The following is a 27,874-nucleotide window of genomic DNA, read 5'->3' as shown; positions in this document are numbered from 1 at the left end:
CCTGCTTTCGATCCAGTTAATAACTTTGCACCTGATACATTCTTCCCCATTAAGTCAAATTTATGCTAATACTGTCCTGATTAGCAAATACTATTTAAAGCTGGTTTATGGGATGATTTCTGAATAAGGTGGGTGTCTAGATTCAGTGAATTTCAGATTATGAAGTTCACAAACTATCTATAGGTATCTCTGCAAAACAGTGGAATAGCCTGAAGGATGACAAGTAGTGACAATTAGGGAGAGATTTTTCTCATGCTGCGTAAATTTGCTTTTACTAAGCACAACACAGTCTCTAGTTCTGAAAACCACAGAACTCCAATGTTAAAGTTACTTGATGGAAAATTCAGTTAGCCTCATGAAACTCACTCAATTCTGAAGATAAAGGTCTGGAAACACAAGGCATGTACTTTAAACAATTCCAGAACTGGATTGCACAGGCTGTGCAGTACAGGGCTTAAGGAAAAATGAAGCAAGGGGCACCGAGCTGACAGGCTCAGCATGACAACTGTGTATCTTCTTTTGAAGGAGCAACATCTCTGACCTCTCTGCACTACAAGTCATGGCATGGTGTGGGCAGACCTGAACGCATTCTATAATCATACTGTATCCTGAAAAACATATTTTCTTCCTTTTTTCTCCCTCAGAAAAATGCTTTTGGAATAACTTCACATCTACAACATTCTGCTACTGTTTAGGATCTAGAAAAAGCAACAAAGGCACAGAAGGGATACATTTTTGTTCTCCTTCAATTCATTTGTGCTCTGAGGGAAACACCTAATGATGTATTTACAGCACGCTGTTTTCAAAGCAGTATCTATTAAAATATTAATAACCTGTTCATCTCACCTCATGGTGAAATAGGCGATTTCATATTTCTACTACATTACAGAAGAAGGATAATTTTCAGAGCTGAACACAAGAAGCACATCATCATACTCAACAGTTAGAAGATGACATCCCACATCAGTCAAGACATAACATTTAGTTTTAAGGCCCTAAGGGCAAAAGCATACACTGAACAAGACAGTCTGCACAGTTGTGTAGGTTTTTTCAAGCACAGGAACTGCATCAATAGCCACTTTACATGGAAAGCATCATCACTGTATTTGTTTTAGAATCAGAGAATCTGATGCACATTAAACCAATTGCTTAAAGCTATTTGATACCTTCTGGCAATATGGCAGAAAGTTTCAGACTACGTGTAACCACAGGTCAAGCCTGTCACATAGAAAAGCAACTACTAGTTTCTTCTAAAATGGCAATGCTGTTGCTTATCTAGCACATGAGAAGCAAGTTCATGTCCTTTACTCTCTCTACCCACAGCTCTTGCCTTTTTGACAAGCATACAAGTATCCTGTTTCTCAGAGTCCTGGGATAACAGCAAGGAGTAGAAGCTCCCTTTCTAGCTGAAGCTGGTTTTCTCAAAAAAAAAAAAAAAAAAAAAAAAAAAAAAAAAAAAAAAAAAAAAAAAAAAAAAAAAAACCAAACAAACAAACAAAAAAACAGTAAAAAACGGAGGAAGTAGCTCACTTTGGGCTAGAAAACAGTTATATGCTTGTAGATAAAGTATTCAGCTAGAAGAAGTCAGTCCTGCTTAATGTCATGTTTAATGTGCTTCCATAATCAAGTCTCTAGGCAAGGGCTGATGGCAAATATCAGGACACAGTAACATTTGTGTTACACACCTTCTGATGCAGCAAGTTTTTGCAAGTTTTTGTATTTTGGCACTGTAAGGCAGCTGGAGTTCAACTTTGCTGTGCCATTCTATATTTCTGGTTTCAACCCTTAATGCCTGCTCCGAGTAGGATGCTAAACCATCTATTTGAATTATGTATTTATTCCAGATCCTCATTTTGCAACCTCATACCCAGTAATTCACTGGCCAGGAGACTCCCAGTGTACAGGAGACCTTAACTCTCCGTTTAAGGGAGATCTAAACCCATTTTCTCATGTCAGGTGCTAGTTTAACTCCTAATTAACGTAATGTGTAGTATTTTAATTTTTTTTCTGTTGCAACTCTAATTCAGTGTTGTCTCTGAGAAAGACACAGAGAATGATTCAGTAATTTAATGGCTGAGAGGGAAAAGACCTGAATTTCCATCTGCCTCACATAAGCATTTTATAGGCTATATATAGGCTTCAGCTTTTTCCAGAAGGGTTGGATTAGAGGCGAAAAAATGCAGCAAGCAAGAAGTGAGCTGACAAAAAGGATGTTACTGGTGAACAGACTCTGTAACAGAGTACTCAGCAGCAGCAAAGGGACCTGATACAAAATGGAGGAAGGGGACAACAGAGACATGGCATTTTGAGGGGAAAGTGTTGAGGTGCAGTCTTGGTCCAAGAAGATCAGCCCGGGCTGTGCTTTTCTGCAGGTACTTTGGATCCGACTCTGACTTTCCCAGAGCAACTCACCACCTACACAGGAGTGGAAAAGCACCAGATTCCTCATTGTAAGGTCTCTGCCGCCTGTAAAGCTTTATTTCAGACAGAAACACGTACTGCTGGGGAAAGTTCAGAGGGCGAGTTCCGGCTACGGCAGAGTCCATTCAATCAAAAGGCTGTAACAGCTTTTTCTTTTTTTCTTCTCCCCCAGCAGAAAGAGACAACTGTCCCAAGGACACAGGGCGCCCCAATCCCATGGGCGCCGGCAGATCTCTTGGCAGTGCTCTGGGGTGTTTGGTAAACACAAGGACAGCGCTGTCCATCCCTCGGCGGTGTGTCTGGGGGCATTTACCCCGCTGGAGCCGCGCGCCCCAGGACTCCCCGCAGCCTCTCCCTGCCGCGCGGGGCGGGGCGGGGCGGGGCGGCGCGCGCACAGGTGCGGCGGCTCGCGCCGGGCCCCGCCCTGGCCCCGGGCACCACCTGGGGGGCGGGCTCACGCGCCGGCGGATGGATACATCACTTGCTGCTACGGCCGACCCCTCATGCCCGGGCACCGCTCCGTGCCCTTCTAAAGCCAGGCCGGCGTTTTTGCGCTCTTTGGGAAGCGCCGCGCAGGGGCGACATCGCGGCGCGGCCTTAGGGACCCGGCGGACTATTTGTCACGTCGGGAATAAGGGACGGTCGTGGCCAGGGTGGGCGTGTGCGCGCGCGCCATCCCGGTAGCGGGCGGGGAGGGAGGGAGGCGGAGGCGTCCGCGTCCGCAAATAGTTCCGGTTGAGGAAGTCGGCGCTCGCGGCCGCCGGTTCCCGTGGCCGCGCCAGGGCAGGAGCGTTCCCGGCCCCGCTCCGGCCCCGCTCCAGCCCCGCCATGGCCACCCGCTCCTGCCGGGAGAAGGCGCAGAAGCAGAACGAGCAGCACCAGGCCATCCTGGCCAAGCTGCTGCGGGAGGAGGACAACAAGTACTGCGCGGACTGCGAGGCCAAGGGTACGCGGGGCGGGGGGCGCGGGGGCCCGGCCCGGCCGCGGCGCTGCCCCCGGCGGGTCCCGGCTCGGGGCGGCTGCGGGGCCCGGCTCGGGGCCGCGCCACGTCCGCAGGGGCGGCGGGACCGGCGGGCGGCTCCTGCCGACAGCGGGCCCGGGGGCGGCAGCGGGGTCGGGCTCGGGGGCAGCGGCGGGGCGGGCAGACAGACAGACAGGCTGACCTGTCCGTGTGAGCCGCGTTCCGCTCTTCCATGGGCTGGGCTGCAGCCGCCTTGTCCTCCAGCGAGGAGCCCCCGGCCGGGCTTTATGCAATGACTGGCCCAGCCCTTTCCTGAAGTTTCACGGCCGCGTCCGCTTCCTGCGCTGCCAGGTATCGATCTGGAGCGGGCTGTGGCCTTCGCGAAGGGACTGGCCGATGCCAGGGGTAGTTGCCAGATGAGTTGAATGTCGAATGTCCAAAACAATATACCCTGCCTTGCTGACTCAGTCAGAATGCCAGGCTCTGTGAATCTGGATGTCTGACTGGTTAAATGTGTCACAGATGTGGCTTTGGCGATGAATGGTATTTTAAAGATTGTATCACTGGCAAATCTTACAGTGCTTTAGTATATATTTTTTTCCTGCACAAAAGTAGATATATATATTTGTATTTATCTTGGATTCTATTGCTTTCAAATGGAAAATTGTAGCGCATCCCTCTTTCATCTAGAGTCAGTTTATTAAGATCTTTAGGTAAGGTGGCTGCACAGTAAGTTATTAAGTCTAATGCTTCCCGAATTACAATTGGAAGTTCACACTGTATGATTAATGCCAGAGCTGCCTTGTTCAGTCCTTCTCCACAGAAGTGGAGGTGAAGTGTGAGTGAGCTTCGTTTGAGCAACCAGAAATGGCACTGTGTTTGTAAATCCTCTTCCCATCTGTGTGTGCTACTATTTTTCACTGTGCACACAAGTCATGCAGTGCACGATCAGAGAGAAGACTGTATTGTCCTAGTATAAACTCTTAGAAGTACATGATATGGATTACACCAAAGAAAGTGGGTCTTTATATTTTGTAAATAACTCTGCCTAACCATTCCCTAACACAGCTCCTCTTGCCCCCTGACAGCTGGTTACCATGTAAATGACTCTTCGTAACCAGTGACTTTCTGGAAAAAGCACATTTGTATATTTTATGTATTATTGGCACTTCGTATTTCCGTGCTGAATGCTGCTTGGTGTTGCTTGCTGATACATATATAAGTTGTTCTGTAGCATTGGCCTGAGGGCTGTGTTGCTCAAGATTGGAGTCCAGAATTCTCCAATTACTTGTCCTGTCTTCCAAATTTTCTCTTTCTGACTCTCGCTCAGTCAAAATGTTTGTACATCTCCGTAGCCCTCAGTGCTCCAGATCTTTTGTCCTTTCAGTTCAGCAGTGCTGACACTTTCAGCTTCCTTTTCCTTATATTTGTGTTAATTAGTGGTTTTATGCACTGTTCTTTTCTTTGGTGCTTTCTTTTGTAAGATCAAGCTTTGGTGTATCTTAAATTTGGGTTTTTTTTTTCCTGTTCAGGTTCTGTAGGACCTACCAATATCTTGACCAGGCTGTCTTCCGCTAGTACATATTCATTCAGTTTTCAAATTTCTAGTAGACTCTTTTACTTAGGTACCTATTCAAATCTGATGGCACTTTTGAAAGCCTCTTGCTTTTCTCTTTTGCTGTCTCTGTATGCCAGAAGCAAGGCTTGCTTTCATGCTGTCCCCAGGAAAGCTGGCATGAAAATGCTGGGTGATGCAATGTGAGGGACTTGTGGTTTGGTGGTTTCTTTTTTATTTATTCTATTCTTCCCTTCAAGTTTAATTTGCATTTGCTTCATCCCGTTGTAGCAATTTTTATTTTAAATCTTGTATCGTATTAGCTTTGTAGTGCTATCTGACTTTGCCTGTACTGTGTATCTTTGGGGTTTTTTTTATAATTGGAAGGAAGAGTGTGGAATGATAAACTTGCTTTAGTTGCAGCTCTTCTAAAAGCACCTGAGATGTGCCCATATATACACAGTTTGTGGAGATGTCTTACTTGAAGTTTAGGAAGTTTCCTTCTGGGAAGGAGGGTTGTGTGAACAATGCTGAGATGCTTCCATTATATCCTGAAGTCTAGATTTCTGTATACTTCCAGGAGACAGCCCAGAAAAAAGGAAACATTATCAGTTGTTAAGCTGAAAATCAAGCTTGTCATGAGCATGCCACTGTGGAACTCTTGCTCAAAGACTACAGTCAGCTGTTTTTTCCTAATATGTTTCGTGTTTGATCCATGGTGTTTGAGTGCTCATGACTTGCTGCTATCTGGCAAAGCTGTAGTTTTGCTAGTCCTGGAATGCAGAGCTGTCTGAGGCAGCAGCTATTAACGTGGCTCTGTTAGCTAACCAGAGCCTGCCAGCTGTCTGCCATTCCCCAGCCTGTGAGGTCTCCTTCACATCTTGCGACACTAACAGCACCCCTTTCATCTCTAGTCGTGTTTAGTAGTCTGGAGTTCCCTATGGTCAGTTCCACTGGAGAGCCTCTTCATCCTGGATTCTGCAGAAATTAACATGAAGCTATTTGTCATTAACATGACAAAATGTTAAGGACTTCTCTTCTGTCCGTCCTAGTTCAGTCTTTAGTTTTCTTAATGTAATGTATTCTTTTTTTCTTTGTAGTGTTGTCCACTTTAGTTTCTGTTACTTTCCTCTTTTGTGTGAGCTTTGCTGCTTTGCCTGTCCTTCTCCTTTCTGCTGCTCAGTAGGGCCCTCCAAGTTCTGTGTTTTGTTTCTTTTTCTGTTCACCTAATTGTGGGGTCACATCTTCATGATTAACTCTAGTTGTTTTAGCTGAGTTGCAGTTGTCTTGGATCTTATTCTGGCAGTATTTAAAAACATTGTTTTCAGTATAGGTCTTTCAGATAGCTGTCAGTTCAGCATGGGCATTTAACTGAAACTAATTCCTTTCTCTTACCCTAGGTATTACAGTAGCTCTTAAATCTGAAGTATTACATTTACCCTGGGCTGCTTTTCAGATACAGTCACATCCAAAGGTTGTGGAAGTCTTGCAGATTGTACTTGTATATCTAACTGCTATTCTTTGAGGCTCTGACAATTCTTAAGTAGCTAGACATAATTTAAAATCTTACAAATATCCTTTTGACCCTAAAAAATGTAATGTGGTCCTATTAGCATATTTACCACTCATTGCTTTCATTGCATCTACTGGAATGATGCTGTTGAACTCTGCCTTCATACCAATAAGGCTTTTCTGCTGGCTTTTACTTCTTGCATTAAAAAAGGTGATAGAGGATCTCACTACCATCCTGTCACTCCTGAGTTACTGAGTTAGCTTTCCTTGCCCATGCCATATGCATTGCCTGCAAAGAAGTTTGAAGTATGCACCTTTCCAGTATTTATCGCATGCTTGCTCTGTGTAAGAATTAGAAAAGTTATTTCTTGGTCATCCTCAAAGTAATCTTTCTGTCATTAACAGTGGTCTTGTATCAAGAATAAATCCATCCTTTGATTTGTAGTCTGCTTCTTCAAGTGTGAGGTATGCAGATACATTGGATGGCTTTGTAAGGTGAAGAATACAGCTGAGGACGCATCTGCCAGAGTAGCATTAAGTAATAATTAGGATTGTTGACTCTAGCAACAGTTTCTGGAAGTGATTTTTATTTTGTATTTGCCTTTTGCCTGTTTAAATAGCTGCTATGAATCTGACTGTTGCTGCTAAAATGTGTTGGGAACTACCTGTTGTAGGGCCATACGGTAGTTACCATATGTCACCTTCAAACTGTAAATCTTGCAGCTGTCAGAAAGGCTAGATGATACTTCTGTGGGGAAGAAACCTGAAAAAGGTTCTGGAACTGTCTTTGCAATCACTGAAACTTTTGAAAGAGTGAGGAGCCTGGGATGACATTTGACAAGGCAGTTCTTGTCTGTGTACTGTCTGTTCTTTATATCCCTATCTGAACTGCTGTCTGCATAAGGCAATAGATGTCTTCCCAGTGTTACATTACTGGGAAGAAGTTACACTACTGTTTCTGATACTTGTAGGAAATAGTAGGGTATGTTGACAGTAGCTTAAGTCACCCTGAAGTTTTGAAAGAGGCAACTGAAATTCCTTTGTGATCCTTTTGTTTGTATAACTAAATAAAGCTGGTAGGAATTGGAATGATGTAGGAGAAGCTGTATCAGGTATGTAGACTATGCTGAAAGCTATTGTAAAGCATTTGAATTTTTCTTACTTTTCATTGTAGAGGGAGCGTAATGCATTTTTTTAAATTGTTGTTTCAATCCTGATATTTGAATCCCTTAAGCAATAACACCTCTTAGAAATCTGTCAAATGAAGCCAAAATAAAAAAACCTCGAACTGTTAACATCAGTCAGAGACCCTTTGACTATAGGGGCTATAATTTGCTATTTCTATGTAGTTAGTACCTGCTTACAACATGCCAGAAGTCTCTTAGACTTGTGTTCTTATTGTTTGACAGCAAGGCTGGTGTTGTTAGGATGCTGAAATTAAATACTGAATCAAGTACTTAGAAGTTGAGGTGTGTGATGAAGCACAAAAGGAGATTAGTTTCAAACATCATTAGGAACAGTAATCAGAGTCTTATGCTCCCCATTTACAGAGGCAGTCACACTAGACCAGATCTGATGGCCTTCAGTTTACAGACTTACTTGCTTAGACAGTTCTTCTATTCTGCTGAATATCTTGTCCCATTCTAAGAAAAAAAAAGTGAATTTTCTCTTTGAGCTGAGAGCTGTCTGAGCTGCTACCTCAGACAGAATATACCTTTTCTGTCTGCTATGCTTGTATTTGGATGTTGTCTTTAATACCAATGGATTGACTACTGAAGTCTGTAAATTCATCTCCCTGTCAAGAAATCAATTACTTGAGCTGTCAACTGCTTTAGATTTTTTTTAAACTGTAATCAAGTTAAAATAACATAATTGGAAACTTTCAGACCTTAGTGTAAACAACTGTAGATGTTTTGGGCTTTCAGAAAAGGCAAGTAAGTTTCTGGATCAGAGGAAGTTCTGGGTTTCTTGGTTTTTTGGGTTTTTTTAATGTTTACTTACTTCATGCTTGATAGTGCTTGAAGCCTGTTTAAATGATCTGTTACCAAAATTGTAGCACATTGACACTGTTGCTTGTTCAGCCAGATTAAAATTGGTTTACTTTGGTTAGAATATTAATGAAAATACTTTTCAGTATTTATAGTTGTACTGTACAGTCATTGAATATCTGTATGTGACTGAAGACTTGGCCTTCTGTCTTAAGAGTAGCAGGTACAGGCACTTGGGAGTGTGGAGAGAGACTCGGCAGGAAAGATTGTGGTACTAACGTTTGTGTAGCTAGAACTTAAAGTTAACTCCCCTAACAACTAACCAATCCCAAGCGTGGTGTCTCTTAGCAGGGGGAGAAAAGAAATATAGTTTGAGTAAGGGGGCAAACTAGCTATGGAAAGAAATCTGGAATATCCCAGAAATGTTTACAGCTGTTCAGACTCCTTTGAGTAGACATTCAAGTTTTGCATATAATCTCTTCTATGGCTAGGAGACCAACTTAAATATTTGTGTATGATGGTCACTTTTTGTGAAGCTGCTTTGCTGTTTACTTGTTTGGAGTCTGGTCTTTTAACTGTTTTAATCTTGCCTGTATACTTTAATGGATAATGTACTTCTTTCTCAAGTAGATGAATAACTCTTTACAGCTCACTGCCCTCAGCAAGGCATCAGCTTTTGCTTCATTGTCAGTGTAAGAAAGCTTTGTGACAGCTCGTTGACAGAGCTCACACTAGGGCAAGGCACTGGCTGCTGTACCTCCTCAGGTGAAAATCTTTCCTGTCTTCCTCCTCAGGTGGAGAAACCCCTGGGAGTACACTAGGGGGAGCAGAACACAGCTGGACTATGCTGGAGGTCAGTTTCACGTGTCATCTCCGCTGCAACTTCAAGCCCTATATTGAAGTTGAAACACAAAGTACTAGCTTACTAGTAGCTGATTGTGCTGTATGAATATTCTGTACCAGTTGTTGCAAGTAGCAGATGTTACTGCAGGTCACTAAGATCAAGAAATTGCTGGTGTTTCTGTTGCAGGGTTCACATTATTTCTGCAAGCTTGGGAAAGATCATGTGAGTGTAACAGCCTGGAATATGAATTGACAGATACAACTGGAGGCCTCTGGCTCTCCAGTGAGGAGCCATTATTCCTTATCCTTCCATAAGGAATAATGAAGGCAAAGCATTTTGATTCAGGGTTGTTCTTACTTAAGCTTAACAAATGAAATTATATATCTTGAACTCTAATAATAGTAAGTAACTGTATCACTAGAAGTCCTAGTGATGATCTGGTACTTAGCTGATAGTTTTCTGGCCTTTTTGTCAAAGACAGTGCCTTCAGAGACTCTTAGGGACCAGAAACTCACTTTGGTCTCTCTTGGGGCTATATAACCAGGATTTGTTTCCTGATTTCCTGCTACTAAATAAAACTACCTCAATGCTCTTGTTCCATTTGCTCTTAACCTGTTGCTGACACTGGTTGGATGAGACTGAAACTTAAGAATTTGCTGCTGTTGCAGCCCCGAGAGGGATAATTGTCTCCCCCAAGAAAAGAGCCCTTAAGACATCTCATTTAGTGGGAAGAAAGTATGGTAGCCTTCGCTGAGAACTTCTGAATGGGGTGTTGCAGTGTTGGGTGACACTAGCAGCCTGTGTAATGAAGGGTCTTGTTTCCATCTCCTGACTCTTACAGTGCAGAAAAATATTTTCAAATAAGTCACAGGAAATATGTTTAGCTTGTAATAGAATTGGATTATTTGCAAAGTTGAAGGATTTTTTTCCTGAAGCGGATGCAATCTCTATTCTTCAGGACTTAAACTGACTTGACTGTGTGAGACCCAAAGCAGCATGATTTAGGTTTGAACTTAGCATTGCTTTGACAATAGGCCAGACTAGGTAACCTCCAGAGATCCCTTTCAGCCTAATTATTTCTGTGACTACTAATAGAAATATTTGTGGGACTTCTTTTTTTTTTTTTATTATGTTGCAAATCTTTAGATTCTCTGAGGTGTATTATACAGATGCAGAAATCTCTATGTGCTTAGTTTGCCACCCTATGTTCAGAAATTATTGGCAATCTAAGCTGTTTCTGTTGTGTGGACCATAAGGATGGGACGGTTCCTTAAAAGTGATTATTGCTATTGGTGAGACCATGCTCTTGCCTTTTTAAAGTGCAAAACACCCCAGTTCTTTTGTTCAGGGCTCCAGGTGCGGGTCTTCAAGTTGTCCTGAAGCTGCAGTTGTGCCACCCTTCAGTGATGTGAAAAAGCTGCAGGATGCTGTTTGTACCACTTGGACTTTGCTTTGTTCCTGAATTTCCTTTTGCAGAATGGAACGATGCAGTCTTCCATCTTTGGTCTGAATGCTATAAAGAAGAGTGAGCAACTGTGCTGCAGCCTGTATCATGTCCTTGTAAATTATACAGAGGAAGCAATTAGACATATCTACGTGATAAGCAGCCTTTTAGGGAGGTACCCTTTCCTGGAAAGATGACTCCCTCTTTAATGCATGCATCCTATAGGATTTAAGAGAGTCAATTATCAGACATTACTCAGGGAGTAGTCAGCAGTTGATTTAGCTCAGATGTCACATTGTCTTAGACTGGCTCCATAAGGTTCATTTGAGCATGATTCAGCTTTACTTTAAGAACTCTGGTGCTTCACAGTGTCTCTTGTGGCCATAACTAAATTCTCCTAGACATAATGATTTTCCCTTGTGAACAGGTAAAGTTGCTCATGTTGAGGTGATTCTGAAGAGGTAGGCTGATGAACCCCATGACTAGTTAAATCTGTCTTCACTGTACTGTCAGCAAGTTGCTTGCTGATATTGTGGCAGAGTAAAATGAGTTAGGACTGAGCTATGATTTTTACTGGCATTTGTGAGTGGGATAGCTCACAGCTGGAGGACTGCAGTGGGTAAGTACAGGTGCTTAGGAAGGGCACGCTGGGATGGTGGTAAAGGGGAATTGCCATTTGCTGTGAGAGCAGTGGGGCTGCCTGCAGCTTTACCTGGAGATGGGTGAGCCAGTTGAGAGTTTATGGGTCAGGAGTAGTAATGAGGATTTCCTCAGATAGTGCAAGCCTAATGTTCACAGGTTTTTTTTTGCTTTTAGGGTACTTGTACCATTCTTATTTTTTTGGGGGGGGGGAAAGCACAGCAGGGAATAAGTGATCAAGGAAGCTTCTGGCATGCATTGATGCCCATATCTCAATATAAGTGGTTAAGGACCTGTTTCTTGCAAACAAGCAATGGCAGGTTGAGGATGTAAAGGTTAGGAGTAGTCTTGGCTGTGGTGGTCATAAGGTAGAAGAGTTCAGGATCTGAATTGCAGACAGCAAAGCAAAGAGTAGGATTACAGCCATAATCTTCAGGAAGATTCTCTTCCATTCAAGGATCTTCTTGGAAGAATCGTTTGGAAGATGGTTCTGAGCAGAAGGGAGCCAGGAAAGCTGGTTGACTACTTCTTTAAGCTCTGGTGTGGCATATTGCAATGAATAGGAAATGGTACAAAGGCACCAGGGGTCTTGCTTGAGTGAATGAAGAGCTTCTGAAAAAACTCAGACACAAAAAGGAAGCATATAACCAGGTGGAAGCAGAAATATGTTGGCCCAGGGAGAGCCTGGAGACATCATCCAAGCATGCAAATGTGTCCAGGTCAGAAAGCAAATGTCCATGTGGGGTTTAATCTTACAAGGTTCATGTGAATGGCAACAAAGGAGGTATTTACAGATAATTGGCAGAAAAAAGAATGGAGAAAATGTAGGCCTGCTGCTGAACGGGGAGGGGAACTGCTCATAAGGGATGTGGAAACAACAATGTCTTCTTCACTTTGTTCCTTCCTAGTTAGACTTGTTTTCAGTGATTCTAGGCAAGGAAAGTGTACTCTCAGTAGAGAAGGATCAGGTTTGGGATCACTTGTAGAAACTGGATGTATACAAGTCTGTGGGCTCTGATAGGATGCAGCCAGGAGTGAGATGGGGTAGCCAAGGTAATTTTGTGGTGACTCATTAACTAAGGTCATGGTGAGTGTGGGGGTGGGTTTTGGGAGCTGAACTCAAGCAAATGTCCTTACTATCTCTGAAGAGGGCAAGAAGGAATGTCTAGGGAACCACAAGCCAGTCAGCTTTGCCTCTGTTCCTGGAAAAGTGACAGACCAAGTAATCCTGAAAACACATGAAGAAAAATGATGGACAGTAGTTGGTATGGATTAATCAAGGGGCTGTAATGTGTGACCAACCTGATAACAGCCTTCCACACCGAACCAAGCAAGATGACTGGCTACTTGGATGAGAATGATGGGTGTTTTCTTACCTTGACCTTTCATGAGGTTTTGGAAACTGTCTTGTAACTTCTTTGATCAGTTGATGAAATGCTTTCTGGATAAAGACACAGTGAGGTGGATTGCAAATAGCTTAGAGGCTGAAATGCCAGGCTCAGGGTGGTGATCAACATCCTAAAGTTGAGTGGGAGGCCAGTCCCTTTTGGTGTAGCTGAGGGATTATTATTGAGGCCAGCACTGTTTAACATCTTCATTAATAACCTGTGTGACCGGATAGACCCCTCCCTTGGCAAACATGATGGGATATCCACTGGGAGGAGTGGTTGATAAACCAGATGGATGTGCTGCTACTCAGGAGCAGGCAAGTGAACAAGTGGAAGAAATGAGCCAACAGGAGTGTTATAAAGTTCAACAAAGGGAAATGCAAAGCTCTGTCCCTAGGGAGGGGGTGTTGGCAGTGCAGAAGAGATGCTGTGGATCAAAAATTGGTCATGAATCAGTAATGCACCTTTGGCACAAAGAAGGCAAACATCTTGGACTGAATTTCCAGAAGAGAGTGGTCAGTGTGTGGGGTCTAGGAGATTCTTTCCTCAGCACTGGTGAGACTGCATCTGTAGTGCTGTGCCATTCTGGGCTCCACAAAGAGACAGGGACAGACTGGAGCAAACCTAGCAAAGTGGCATGAAGGGGAAGGTCAGTATGCCTTACAGTCAAGTAGAGGCTGAGGGCACTGACAGTGTTTAATCTGGAGGAGAGAACACTGCTGGGGGGTTCTTATTTATGTATGTGTATAATAAATACCTGGTGACAGAAAGTAAAGGTGATGGAGGCAAACTTGTCTGTAATATTTAGTGATAAGACCAATAGGCAATGAATGCAAATTAAAACACAGAATATACCACTGAAAGATAAGGTTTTTTTGTTGTTGTTTTGGTGATTTTTTGTTTGTTTTGTTTGGGTATTTTGTTTTTGGGTTTTTTTATTTCGGTTTGTCTTTTTTTTTTTTTTTTTCCTCTGGGAAAGGCTGACTAGGATCAGATTACCTGGAGAGGCTGTGGAGCATGCAATGTGGAAGTCCCAGAAATCTGGCTGGGAACAGCCTTAAGCAACCTGCTGTGCTTTGAGCTGTGAGCACCGGGGCTTGGACTAGCTGATCTTCCAGGATCCTTTCCAGTCTCTGCTACTTCAGACTCCTTTCAGTTGTTGTATCACTCACAAGCTGATATGGAGTCCCACTGCAGATACCATGTAATTTATTTCCTCTTTCTTCCCAGTGTGCAAGTATCAGTCTATGTCAACTCAAAGTAAATTCTTTGTTTAAAGTTGAAGTCCTTTATGAGAAAGTGATTAAACAGTAGTAAATACAGACTGTAGTAGAGCTTTGAGTTTTCAATAGAGAAATCTTGATGTTGTTTGTGCATCCAGAGACAAAAAGGTTCAAATCTAGCCATTTAAAGCAACTGGGAATTGAGATGCTATGATAAAAGGGTTACTCATATATTGCATTTGACTGAAATGTTTAAGTCTAGCTAGGAGAATACCTTCACAACTTTAACTGCTCTGTGGAGCTGGTAGAAAGTTGCTTAGAGCTACTGTTCCTTGTGTCAGAAATTTCTCTGGATTCTGTTATGACTAACAACAATTTCCTGTGGAAGTCTGAGGCAAAAAAGATTCTACAGATCTATAAAAGATACTAAGGATTTCTATTTTTCTTCCATTCTGGCCTCTTATTTGATTGTTTGCTGAGAGCTTGAGCAATATTAGTTCTCTTAACATTTTTCTCTTGAATGGCTTCACAAAAATCCCTTCAAACAAAACTGCTTTATTGTCTTAGCGATAACTTGGCAAATTTAAAATTTGAATGGATACCTATTTATATCCATCTTTGTTTACAGTAGACTCTGGGCTCCTGCTTATCTTCCACTGTCTTGTCTTGATCACTTGTTGCTTTCCATTACATGATAAACTTGTGTGTTTGAGTACGTATTCTCAAGGAGCTCCTGCCCAGTGCTATGAAACAACCCAATCAAGAGAACCCGAGTTCCTGCCTTGTTTCCTGCTTATCTAAAACACTGAGTTTTGTCTTCTTCTGACCAGAGAAGCCAGATGCTTTTCTGATCTGAGGTAATGATCTGAAGAGGAGGAAGAACTTGGAGGAACAGAGAACATTATTGTGCTGCAAAGTCTGTGGTAGATGTGGATATAGGGAGTGCTGATGTTTGTAGCTTATGGAGTCTGTGACAAGTTTTGTGGGGGAAGCTGATCTGTGTAGTTTTTGTATTCTGCCTGTCTCAATAGTCTTAAACTGTCAATTGCCCCTTTCCTCTCTTCAGGAAAGGTGTTTGCTTCTAGTAGATGATGGAGAAAAAAAGAGGTACAGACTGTAGCTCAGTGCCTGCCACAGTGGAGCTGTGGACAGCCATGTGTGATAGCTGGAGGCAATGTTGCCAAGCAACTGACTTTGCAGGTGTGATTTGGTAAAGGAGCAGTTCTTTCTCTAAAAGCTGTGTCAGGCTATGATTTTGTGTTTAAGAAAGAAGAAAAAAAAATGGAGTAGGTAACTTTCTCTCTTGCATGGATGAGAAAAGGAATGCAATATTCCACATTCAGCTACTGATTGCTGTAGAAGAATCTAATGCATTTTTACTGAAGTCTTTGAATGGAAATGAATAAAGTTTCATAAATAAAGGACTTCATTGGTAGGATTAAAGGAGTACTAGTCCTATAAGAAATTGTGCAAAAGACAATGGAAGTGATTAATCATGTAACCTGGTATTAATGAGTGCCACTGAACTTGCAGGTGGATTCAAAACATGGCAGTAAGGGACAATCGGGAATGAATGATCATTTGAAATAAGCTCCTGGCAATGTGTGCTGAAGTCATTTGGGCCTAAATTTGTCATTCATAACAATTCATAGAAGCAACCAATGTATTGATAAGTAATGGTGCTTTTATAGTATAGGGACTGATTATCCCATTAAGGTGTATATATATGGGGTATTTGCTCAGTTGCCAGTAGAATGACAGAAATATCCCTTTAAACATGGCAAATGCCACACTGCACTCTTTAGATCTTCAGAGGAAGCGTGCTTGGGGTGAAAGCAAAGGGGTATGTCAGTAAGACACTGAGTGCAGGCTTTTTGGTCGTTGTTCTCATTGCCAAGTGATACGTGGGTTATCCTCAACGTTAAATGCATTGAGCTGCTGTACTGGTGTTGTCTATGGAAAGGGGGGACCTTTCCACAGCAGCACTCATGGTGCTGTGCTTTGCAGCTCTAGAGGGGTGTTGATGACACACCAGTGTTTAAGCTGGTTCTGAGCAGTGCAAGTGCAGCATCCAGGGTGTCTCTTCAGCTTCCCCCCAAGGACCACTGGGTGGTGAATGTTTGTGAAGGGGACGTAACCAGGACAGCTGACCCAAACAAACCTAAGGAATAGGCTGTAACAATTGACAAAGTAAAGCTAAGAGGAAGCAGGGGAATGGGGTGGTTTTGTTGTTAGGGTGTTTGTCTTCCAGAGAAACCAACTGTGTACTGAGACCTGACTTCCTAGGAAGTGGAGATCGCCTGCTGATAGGAGAATAAATATTTTTCTTCTTCTTCTTTCTGCACATGGTCTTTGCTTTTCTTTACTAAACTGCCTTTATCTTGACCCATGGGGGGTTTTATCTTATTTTCTCCTCTTTGGATGGTGCATGATGACCAGACAAGATTTATCCACCACAACTGCCAAGGGTTTCTTGTGTGGTCTAAGTACAAAGTAACTGTCATTCTCATTAACAAAGACTATGAAGCCTTGGTTCCATTTTCTAGGCGTTCTGCAGCATAGAGCAAGCAACTTCTGAAAGAAGTGATGCTAAATACCCCTTGACACTTGTCTTTTTCACTGCTATTTCTGTGGAGCTTGGGTGTTCATGGAGTCCTTGTTTTGAAAAAGTTACTCCAAAAATGTATTTATGGAATGAAAGGATTTTGTAAAGTTTGGTCTTAAATGGGAATTTGAAAAATACAACAGATCCAAGATCTCATGCCTGAGAGGCTTGCAGAGTTTTGAGAGTACATTTGGAGAATTGTTAACTTCTCAAACAATCTTAATCCTGCTTTGAACTCATACTCCTGGGTCTGTATTCCCGACTGCTTTGGTATTGTATTCCATTTCTCTTCTGGCATCTGAAGAAAATGGTATTTTGAGAAAAAATACTGTACAGCGACAACTTATTTTCTACACAAAGTATGGAAGATCACTTTGGAAAAACAACTTGCACAAAAAACCCTCCCAACTTTCTCTCCCCTTTTCTGAAACACAAATCTAAGTAAATCAGCTGTGAAGAGCTCTACTTAAAAGTAAATTTCTTCTTTCCTTTCTCAGTCACATGTAGCTGATATAATGATGTCTGAGTATTGATGATTGTCATGCTGGAATGTTTAACTGTGTTAGTTTGAATTATATTTAATTTAGTATCATCATGCAGGAGACTAACATAGTTGTAGGAAGCAAGAAGATGCCTTTAGAAAAATGCAAAGCACATTTAAGCCTTGAATGTGTGGCATGATGCATTTGAATTGGATATAAACAAGCTACTTTGTGATTTAACAAATTTTCAAATAGTGGACTGAGCTTTTCCTCAAAGAGTTGGTGAAATAGACCTTAGAGTTGTTCAAAACAACTGAACAAAGCCCTAAGCAGCATGATCTAATTAGATCTGATTGAAACATCAAGTTACTCTAAGTGACCTCAGGAAGTTAATTTATGCCTAGATTATAGTTCTTTTGTTCACTGACTAAGGAAATGCAGAAGTTAACACCTGCTCTTTAAAATCTAGATCTCACAGAGCATAGATACCTTCTGTTGTGTGTATTGGCTTAAACCTAAATTCAGGGAGGGGTATTGAAGCACTCCAAGGTGTGATCCATTTGCTGAGACTTGGGCAGACTGCAGTATTGGGGTGTAGCTATCCTGACATGCAGGTCCTGGGCATTTGTGGGAAGGGTTTGTGTCTATGACACTGGAGCTTCAAGTGGAGAAAAGGTGTGATTCTGCCTGTCCTCTTCAGCCTATTCTTTTCCCCATGTCTTCTGTTAATTTAGTACCCTGAGCTCCACTGAAAGTTCTGCTCTGAAGATTGATAATATAGTTACAGTAAACTCAGGGGTCAGACTATTTGTGAGGTAGGCTGTTCCTGAGAACTGTGGTATATTAGTGGGTATATTTGAGGGTGGGCCAATGAGCTCTCTGTAGGTAAGACAGCTGAATGGTGCAGCCTAAAAATCTACTTGATCTGATCTACATAACCCGAAGAGGAAGTGAGACTGTATGTAGAGGAGGAATGTAGATGAATGTCTGCAGTGAATGTGGATTATATGGATGCCAGTGGGATGGCAGAGAGATTCAGAAAAGTAAGAGTGAGAAAACTCATGGGTTGAGATAAAGACAGGTAAAGCAAAAGCTGTGCCCACAAGAAAAGCAAAATAAGGAATTAATTCACTACTTAGCATCAGCAGGTGGGTGTTCAGCCTTCTCCAGGAAAGTAGGGTTCTGTCACATGTAGCAGTTATGTAGCTACTCACTCCAAATGTCTCTCCTTTTTCCTTCTTACTCCAGCTTTTATTGCTGAGCACAGTGTTGTTTGAGATGCCCCTTTGGTCAGATGGGGTCAGATGTCTCAGCTGTGTCCCCTTCTGGCCTCTTGCCCACCTCCAGTCTCCTTACTGGCAGGACAGTTTGAAGAGCAGAAAAGGCTTCAACATTATGTAAGCACTGCTCAGCAATAGCTAAAACATTGGTGTTATTGATGCTGTTTTGGTTGCAGATTCAGAACACACCACTGTGGGGGTTTCTATGAAAAAAATAAACTCCATCCCCACACAAACTAATAGAGCAGAGAGGATTGGTACAAGAAACAATCTGGCTGGTCATTATAGATGTTTTCAGTATATTTCTACTGTCTGGAGCCTGAAATTTGGCACTTTACTTTGGCCTGCTCATGGCTGCTTGAACAGGTGTACTTTTTGCTCAGTATAAACTGACTGGATGGCCAGGCCCAGAGAGTGGCATCCATCTGGTCACTTGTGGGGTTCCCCAGGGCTTAGTCTTTGGTCCAGTCCTATTTAATATCTCTATCAGTGATCTAGACGAGTGGCTTGAGTGCACCCTCAGTCAGTTTACAGATGATACCAAGTTGGGTGGGGCTGTTAATGTGCTGGAAGGAGGCAGGAAGGCTCCACAGAGGCATCTCAACATGGGGCTCTATCCATGGGCCGAGATCAGTTGTATGAGGTTCAACAAGGCCAAGAGCTGGGTCCTGCCCTTGGGTCACAACAACGCCCTGCAGTGCTACAGGCTGGGGTAGAGTGGTTGGAAAGTTGCCTGATGCAAGAGGACCTGGAAGTGCTGGTTTGACAGCAGCTGAACGTGAGCCAGGGTGTGCCCAGGTGGCCAAGAAGGCCAATGGCATCCTGGCCTGTATCAGTAATAGTGTGGCCAGCAGGACCAAGGCAGTGATTGTCCCTCTTTGCTTGTCACTGGTGGGGCTGCACCTCAAATCCTGTCCAGTTCTGGGCCCCTCACTACATGAAGGACACTGAGGTGCTGGAGTGAGTCTAGAGAAGGGCAGCAGAGCTGGTGAAGGGTCTGGAATACCAGTCCTGTGAGGAGCAACTGAGGGAGCTGTGGTTGTTTAGCGTGGAGAGGAGGAGGCTCAGGGGAGCCCTAATCACTCTCTGCAATTCTCTGAAAGGAGGTAGCCGGGTGAAGGTTGGTCCTTTCTCCCAGGCAGCCAGTGACAGGACAGGAGGAAGTGGCCTCAAATTGTGCCAGGGAAGGTATAGATGAGATATTGGGGAAGATTTCTTATCTGAAAAGTTGGTCAGGCATTGGAACAGGCTGCCCAGCTCCACTGCCTGAAGTGCTGAATCTTTATCCCTGGAAGTATTAAAGAACAGGTAGATGTGGTACTTGGCCATGCTTGGTTAATGGTGGACCTTTAAGATGTCTTTTCCAAACTTAAAGACTCTGATTTTATGGCTCTTGGATAAAGAAACTTCAGTCTCTGATTCCTCTGCATCTTTTTTCAAATTTAGGTTCTTCTTGGAGGGATTAAGGGAGTACATTTACCTTCTTTGTTGTGTATGAGAAAGCACATTTCTGGAGTCACTGAGGACTGCACAGAGCTTGTATAGTTTGTGGAGTGTTCACTTAAGGATCTCTTCAGTTATATTTGAGGAAAAAAGGTAAAGGAAAGCTGATTAATGCAATTGCTAGATAATGTCTCTGGTAGAGAAAGGTTCATTCTTGTTTATGGCAAACAGGCTACATTATAAGCCTGTCTTGCAGACAAATCATATCTCTGGGGTTTTTGTCATGGTTAAAGGAAGAACTTCAATTACTTACTGAAGGGTTTTTTTGAGGCAGGGGCTTATATAATCTTTATCTTTTGCCTGGGTGTGCAGAGGGTTTGATACATCCTAACAAAATAGTGTAGATTTATAAATTTCTTTTTCTTTTCAGTGATGCTTTTACTTAATGCTTAGCTATCAGCTTATGAAAACATTTTGTAAGAGCTCACTGTTGCCAATTTTCCTTTTATTTCTGCATATAAAAGGAATATAAATTGTAAACTTAAAACAGTGTTTTAGCATTTCCTTGCTGACAAGGGAAAAATTGCAGTCAAGACCTGCTCCAGAGGCTTCCTGCTAATACTGTAATATGCTACATAACCCTCTGTTTTAGAAAGTACCAAATGCTGCTAACAGGAAATGACAGCTTGCACACCTTGTTCTTGCAGCCTGAACTCTGACACAAGCAGTCTTTCTCTTCACGAGTGAGCAGGCAGAATAAAATTGGAGTGCTACCTCTTAGCCAAATTGAAATTTTATTTCTGAAGCTGTTAGGTTATTGAATGGACCAGGGTTGGCACCCCTGTCATCTCTGATACTTGGGGCACTGACTTTACTTTCCAAAGTAAAGTGGTGCAGTAGCACCCACAAGGCTGGTAGGAGTGCTGTGGCTGTGTCCATGTGTTCTCCCTGTACAGTCACACATGCTCAGGCTATCCACACGTGGTTGCCAGCCAAAGGTCAGGAACTTCTCTCTTGACAATTCAGACATTGCTTATGATTCTGCTTACCTGGGTAGTATCTGAAGTGTGAAGTACTTCCAAGTCAGGAATGCAGACTTTGGGAGATGGTTTTAAAGGAAGTTGCATTGCAAAACACTGAGTTAAACTGATATTTTCATTAAAAATAAGTGTTTTAATGAGGTAGGTGTTCTTTTTAAATCCTGTCATCTGATTTCTAAGATAAATAGGAGGTCTTTGGGGAACAATTCAGAAAAACCCATCATAATCTCCTTTTTCTTGTAATTTACATGAGGAGGGATCAACTGTGTATTTGTGTATATAACTTTATGGTGAACTCTAAATATTGTATTTTATTTCACAACTTAGCTTTTATGTCTTATAATCACCTAATATTTGAAAAAATGACTTTATTTTGGAAAAGGAATTTGTTAAAAAAGCAAAACAAAATTATTTTGCTTTGTTATCTTACTAGATTGCTTGTGCCAAATGGCTGTTAGACAAGAAAAAGACCTGTTCATTTCAAGAATAAACTGACATTACCTGTATATCTCTGATAGCTAATGTAACCAACCAGTCCTCTGATTTACAAACTGCACTTTCATATTCCACACTTAATTTTCTGTATAAAGCTTTTGCTGTTTGAAATTACTTGGATACATTCCAGAATTAAAGTTGTTATGAAGCCACTTGATTTTCTGGCTCAAACATAGAATTGAAGGAACATTCATGCCACGGTACTTCTTTTCTAGGTGAGGCTTGATACAGCACTTGAAATTTCTTTGAAATGTTTTTAGCAATTTTTGATGCTACAGAAGCAAGTGCATAAGTGAGCTGAAGGAATAATTGAAACTGATACATATTTCTCTCTCTGACTAATAGAGGTGGGACAGAGTTGTGCAGGGGAAGAGTTTCATTCATGGTACTTCTAAAGAGCCTATTTGGAGTTATGAATAGGTCTGCACTCAATGGATTTTTTTTTATGGCTTTCATGAAAAATGGTTATCCAAACCAAAACACAAACTTGGAGGAATTCTGTCCTTGAAATTCTTTACCACCTATGAGACACTGGCTAAAAATAGCTAAGCAATGCTTCTAAGGCTTGTCTTCCCACTGTTTCTGCAGTATACCTTGAACCACATGAATCTAGCTGCTATTAAGCTGGGCTCTGGAACAGTGTACTTTGAGTTGTCTGCCTTCAGAGAATTTTGTGCTGTTGAGTTTGACTTTACTTAAAAATATAAAAACAGCCTGTTACAAACAGTTCTTGTGTGAGTTCCTGTCACACTTTTCTAAATGTGGTAAATTTTAAGTTCTCAAATTCTGGTCTTGACTCTCTGAACACAAGCTTACTAAGCCAGCTGTGGGAGACTGCTAACAACTACCATTTATGCCCTTTGTTGCCTTTGTTTATATCAAAAAGTATTTTACTGCATACTTCGACACCTCAAAAGCACATAAAGACTGAGCTTGTGTGGTTTTCCCAGTCATATGTATGGAAATAAAGCAAGGAAGCCTCTTCTACTGTAAGGGAAGTTATGCTGAATGTTGGAGTAGATGTGATATGAAAACATGCTTCAGGCTATTTGTTCTGTTTAATCAGAAACTAAATTCATTGGATCAAGTGATGAGTAAATAGTCCTTTATCTGTAGTCTCAAAAGACTTAAGGTTCAAGGACCTTAAAGAACATTTAGTAGAATAAAGAGTCTTGTACTGTGGTTCTTGCATGATTTCCTTTGCTTCAAGATCTTTATGCAAGATACTTTATTCTTTCAAAGGTTTGCTTAATTCACAAAATCTTTCAGTGAACCTTAATATTGCAATTAAGCTTTTTGTCTTGGGTGTGGGTGGGTGGTGTTTTCTTGCAGGATTTGTTTCAATCCCCCCCACCCCATCGAGCCCAGGAGTCTATGAATCAGAAATGGAGATGGTGGATCTACTTTTTGTATGAAAAACTTAGCAACTGCCAATGAAACTAGTAAGAGATGGTCTTTGAACCAGCAGGATTAGACTGAAAAAGCATGATAGTAAATTATTTGTTTGGAGCACTTCAGTATTATTTTGATTTAATTGCTGTCTCTAATGTGTTATATTTTGAGCAGAGAAACTTGGAGGAATCTCTAAGTTCTGCCTTGTTCTTTTATTCTTCCCTAAGTTGCCACTGGAGAAGGGACTGTTTTGTGTTGACTCTTCTTGTATTGAATTGAATTGCATAAAATACAACTGCTGCTTACTTGTGTTCCTTCTTTTCTCTCTACCTGCTATGGAAGGGTGCTTGTCTCCTGTTCACAATCTTTATTTGTATCTTACAGATATTTTTGAAATACAGTCTTTCCTAATTTAGTTGAAATCTTGAGTAGCAGAACACTTGAGCAGTATGAATTGGGTGTGGGGGTAATGCAAAGAGAGAGAGCGCTGCATAGGTATGCGTGGATTGATGCAACAACTGAGGCTTTCTTTGGCCAAAAGTGATAGTTTTTGGGAACTAAGAGCCACTCGGGATGAGTGAGGTGTGAAGATTTTCTTGTAGTTAATTCTCAGTTCCACAAGATGGAGCCAGTTCTTTGGGAAATCAAGTCTGTCAAACAGCAGCAGGATTTGGGGAAACAAATGAGAGTTAAAGTAACTTCACTGCATATATGGGTAAAGGACAGGCAAGGTGCTGTTGAGAGAAAAAAGGAATTGTAGTCTGTCAGAAGTTTTTAAAGATGTTGGCTCAAGATAAGTTTGCTACAGACAATATTAGAGATGTGAAGTTAGTACTCTGTTATGTGTAGTACTTGGCTTCCTTGTAGAATTTCTAACTGGTAACTGCAAGAATGTAAAGTGAAAACTAACTTTGTGTTTATGTGCCTCTATCATATTTAAAGCTAGTTTTGACAAGCTTTTTTCATTTAAAACTTTGTCTCAAAACTTGCTAGTTTCCTGGCGAGCTGGTTTTATGCACATATTGTAAAGGATAGAGAATTGTTTGCTGAGATGTAAAACGGTTGTCCTTCTCTTTGACACGTGTAAAATTGAAAGGCTTCATGCTTGCTCTTTTCACCCCAATGCAGACATCTGTGTTCTCTCTATAACTTGAGATGGTTGGTGAGAGGGGTCAGTACCTGTATTGAGCAAAAGGAGTGTTTCAGTATTAACTGCAGTTACAGAAAGCTGAACAGATGGTGGGGGACTGGTGGAGGGAAGTAAACTCTGAATTGCTGTAATAAGGGAAGCAACCATCATCATTCGACTTTGTAGTCAAATCTGCAGTGACCTTACTCTTGCTCTTTTGTGGATGTCTCCCAGTTATGTCATGTTCAAATAATTTTCATTTTCTTTTGCCTCTTTTTTAGTTTGTTCTGTTCTGGTCTCTGCTGCTTGCTTTTTTGTATTACTTTTTTTTTTTTTTTTCCTAGCATGTTTGTGTGACAGGTTCTCCTACTCTGGCCCAGTCTTGCCTGATAGTGTATAATATTTCTTGCTAATTTCTAACTGCAGCTCGAAGCTGAGTAGAGAATGGAGTGCTGACTGAGATGTTTAAAAGAGTTAAAAGATTTTTTCAACTAAGCAAATGGAGAGCTAAAGCAATGCTTCGCACTGTATTGACTGCTTGGATTCATATGCAGTTAGTATATGAGGCTTTCACATTTTTTGGAATTATGAGAAAAGTACTTTTTCCTCATCATTTTAAATGAACTGTACTGTGTAAGCCTTGTTTTGTACCTGATGCAGTACTATACGTGTGCTGTGCAAAATAAAGCTTGAGCAGTTGGAGTAAAACTTAAATCTTGGACATACAAACACTAATGTACTTTGTGTTTTATTTCCTTTGACAATGCATTATACCAGCTTCAGCATTACAGTTCCTATAATTATGCTGGCCCAAAGATGTATGTCAGCTGTACTCATAAATGGATGGTTGTATCATGTAGAAGTGCATTAGGAGGGTTTGTCAGCAATGTATGAATTTTTATTGTGGCTTCTTCAGTCAGCTTATTTCTAAAATAATGGAACAGAACACATGGTCCTTACTGAGTGAGTTAATGGGGACAGAGAAGAAAGTGGTATTTGGGAGTATGTGCACAAACATTAAGCATATGCGAGGTATGAGTCCAGTTTAAATAATACAAAGGAGAAATCTGTCATCAAAAGACGTATCCTGAAAAAAGGAAAGTGTGAGGGAAAAGTGGGAAAGACTTTGAAATATGTTGAGAAAAAAGCTTTCGCCTCACCAGAGAATATGTAAAAACGATGCCTTTTTCACAGAATTCACACTTTGATGTGCACTTTAGAATGAAAGAATGGCATGTGAGATTGGATAACTTTTCCAGCAATTTAAAAATTGGCTTGAAATCAACTTATCTGAAGAATTTTAGCTAAAATTATGTAAATTGCTTTCAAGCTTTTTATTGCTTAAGTTTTAAACAGCTGAAGTTGGTTTTTGAAATGTTCACAGTTTTTTTATTAGCTGTAGATATTTCTGAGAGTAGGGAGAATGTTGGTTCTACACAATAACTGTACTGGCATGGAAGTCTACTATAACTAGAAATAAAATCTCCAGGATTTTTCTTAAATTCATGAGTTATCTAAAACCTCTGAAAACTTAAAGATATAACAGGCTACATTGTTTCTTGGTGGCTACATAATTATTTCATTCTTAGAACCCAGATGGTCTCTAATAAAGGACTCTTTAAATACCTTAAATATGTCACAATTAGTGCGGTTTCTATGCACCTGATTGAATTCTGATATATATTTGTGATGTCCCTGATTCTTCCCTCCTGGCCTCTTGCCCACTCCCTGCCTGCTGGGTAGGGATAGAAAAGCAATCCTTGACTGTGCAAGCACTGTCCAGCTGTAGCCAAAGCATTACTGTTACCAGCACTGTTTTGGTCACAAATCTAAAACATATCTCCATAGGAGCTGCAATTCAGCAAATTAACTCCATCCCAGCCAAGCCCAATACTGGGAAATGTTGCTTGGTGCTTTTCATTTAACATGTAAGCCAAGACTCCAAATTAATTTGTGAAGCTATATGATGGCTCAAATCCACCTTTCTGTTTAGCTCTTACAAGAAACTTGCATTTGTGCTGTGTTTAAATTTCCAGTCAAAATTCATCGCTCCTTTTTATGAAGGCAACTAAATTGCAGTTGTCAGTAAGACTAAATACAGGCAATAAACCTTGTACGCCTAAAAAATAACCTAGTTATTTTAAGGATTCTTTAAATTGTATATGACCTAGTGCATTCAGAATCTTGTCATGATTTCTCTGCAAGACAGCACACACCTTCACAACCACCAGCTAAGAACTGAAATAGGAATTTAGGTCTAACCAGTAGATGATGTATAGAAATATGGAAAAGAAAGTTTAGCATGAAGAAAAAAAATTGATTCTTCTCTTGGAAGCAGCAATCTGTCTTTGGGTTGCTGAAGTTTATTCCTTTGTTCATCTGGGCAGTATTCCAGGGACTTCACAGTATTCTAGTATATAGTCTAGTATAAATATTGGTCATTTTCAGTCCTATGGCCTTTTTCCTAAAATTAACTTTAGTAAAGGATGAAAGAGACTGAAAATATTTTTGAGCAATTGTCTATATCTTAGATGATTGAAGAAATAACTTTAAGTGTATTTTTATATTGGAGTGGTGCAGCAAGCTGCTCTAGTGCACGTTGACACTTCTAGTAAATTCAAATTACTTTCAGAAGAACAAAATTACAATTCTATAAAAACTTACATCAAACATGACAAGTATTTTGTGTTATTTTTGGCTGACTCAAGTTGCAGTGTATAGTGCAGTTCTTGGTAGGTAAGATAGCGTAACTAATGATATGTAAAGGTGTTTTAAATAGTAGAAAATAGCAGTCACCAAGATTCTTGATGTCCAGTCTTCATTTCTGAAGCCAAATATCTGTCTTCTTAATTGCCTAGCAAAAATACATGCAGTAGTTAAACCAGGTTACTCTTGAATTTTTTTCTAAAGGAAACCAAATATCTTTAAGGACCCAACAAAAAGAAACCTGTAAATATTTCTGTTAGTGCAAAATATTTTCTGTGTTGAGAAATAAGGATCCTTGACAAAACTGTAAATTGTTTATTGAATCACTCTGAATTACTGTTAAACATTTTTCACACAGAAATGTCTGCAGACTAGGCTTTAGTTGACTGTTTGGTTAAGTCCAAGCATAGTTGGTATGATGAACACACAGAAAATGTTTTCTCTTGCCTAGTGCTTAACTGTGGTTATGATTGATTTAGATTAATGAAAACATTTTTCATTTAAAGTGTTTAATATTGCATATTGTCATTACTCAGAATTAAATTCAGAGGTTACACATGAATATTTTTATCTGGCCTCAGGTTTGCCTGTTATTCCACTGTTTAATTTGTTCCTTCATTGCTTGAATAGATTTGATTTCCAAAATTTATTTCATAAATAAGTACTAATTAATGAAATTCGAGCTTTTGGGGAAATATAAAACTACTCTTTTTCAGGAGAAAGCCATCTACTTCAAAAGTTGTACTTTTTAACAAAGTTTCAAGTGTAATACTTTAACTACAATTAATAATCTCTCCCTTAATTTATTTAGACTTCAGTCATGTCAAGTCCTCCTTCCAGTCTTGTCTCATTAATGTAGAATTTGCCTGTCTGGGATCTCATAGCTGAGGCAGTACTTGGAGAATAGGAAATTCATGTGATGTGTAGTTGTACAAACTCATTTGTGGTAAAATGTTCATAGTGGTTGTGTAAACACCCTATAGGGATAGAAACTTGGACAGCACACAGGTGCTATAGTTAAACACCTTCTTGTCCCTAGTAACCTGATCAAACTGGCTCCAGTTTTTAGAAGGCACATGGGTTACTTCAAGGGGAAAACTGGAGAAGCTGTTGGGTACACAAGACTTTATCTTATCTCTTTCTAAACTGTCATGGCTAGATTAATCTTTTGCATGAACTGAAGTACTTGATCTACCTTAGTGGAGTGGCTATGAAGGTTTTTTTATTAAGTTTCTTCTGGTGCACTATTTTAGCTGAAACTTGATTAATAGGTTGAGGAAAATGACCTGCAAAACTCTATCCTGGAGCACTAAAACTAAAAGTGGTA

General features: G+C 41.0%; 1 protein-coding gene across 3 annotated transcripts in view; it reads left to right on the top strand.

Annotated features, from left to right (window-relative positions):
• Window positions 1-2,897: 2,897 nt before the first annotated feature.
• Window positions 2,898-27,874, top strand: part of SMAP1 (small ArfGAP 1) — a 90,565-nt gene continuing 65,588 nt past the window's right edge. For 2 of the 3 annotated variants that reach the window (XM_053938069.1, XM_053938068.1), the window contains exon 1: window positions 2,899-3,367. In XM_053938069.1, the coding sequence (XP_053794044.1) occupies window positions 3,250-3,367 (118 nt within the window). In that variant the 5' untranslated portion in view covers window positions 2,899-3,249. Of the gene's footprint in view, window positions 3,368-27,874 lie in introns of all 3 variants that reach the window. The other variant, XM_053938067.1, reaches the window with a different exon arrangement.

Source organism: Vidua chalybeata, chromosome 3 (assembly GCF_026979565.1).
Source record: "Vidua chalybeata isolate OUT-0048 chromosome 3, bVidCha1 merged haplotype, whole genome shotgun sequence".
Classification (NCBI taxonomy): Eukaryota; Metazoa; Chordata; class Aves; order Passeriformes; family Viduidae; genus Vidua; species Vidua chalybeata.
This window is presented reverse-complemented; position numbering and strand designations above follow the sequence as displayed.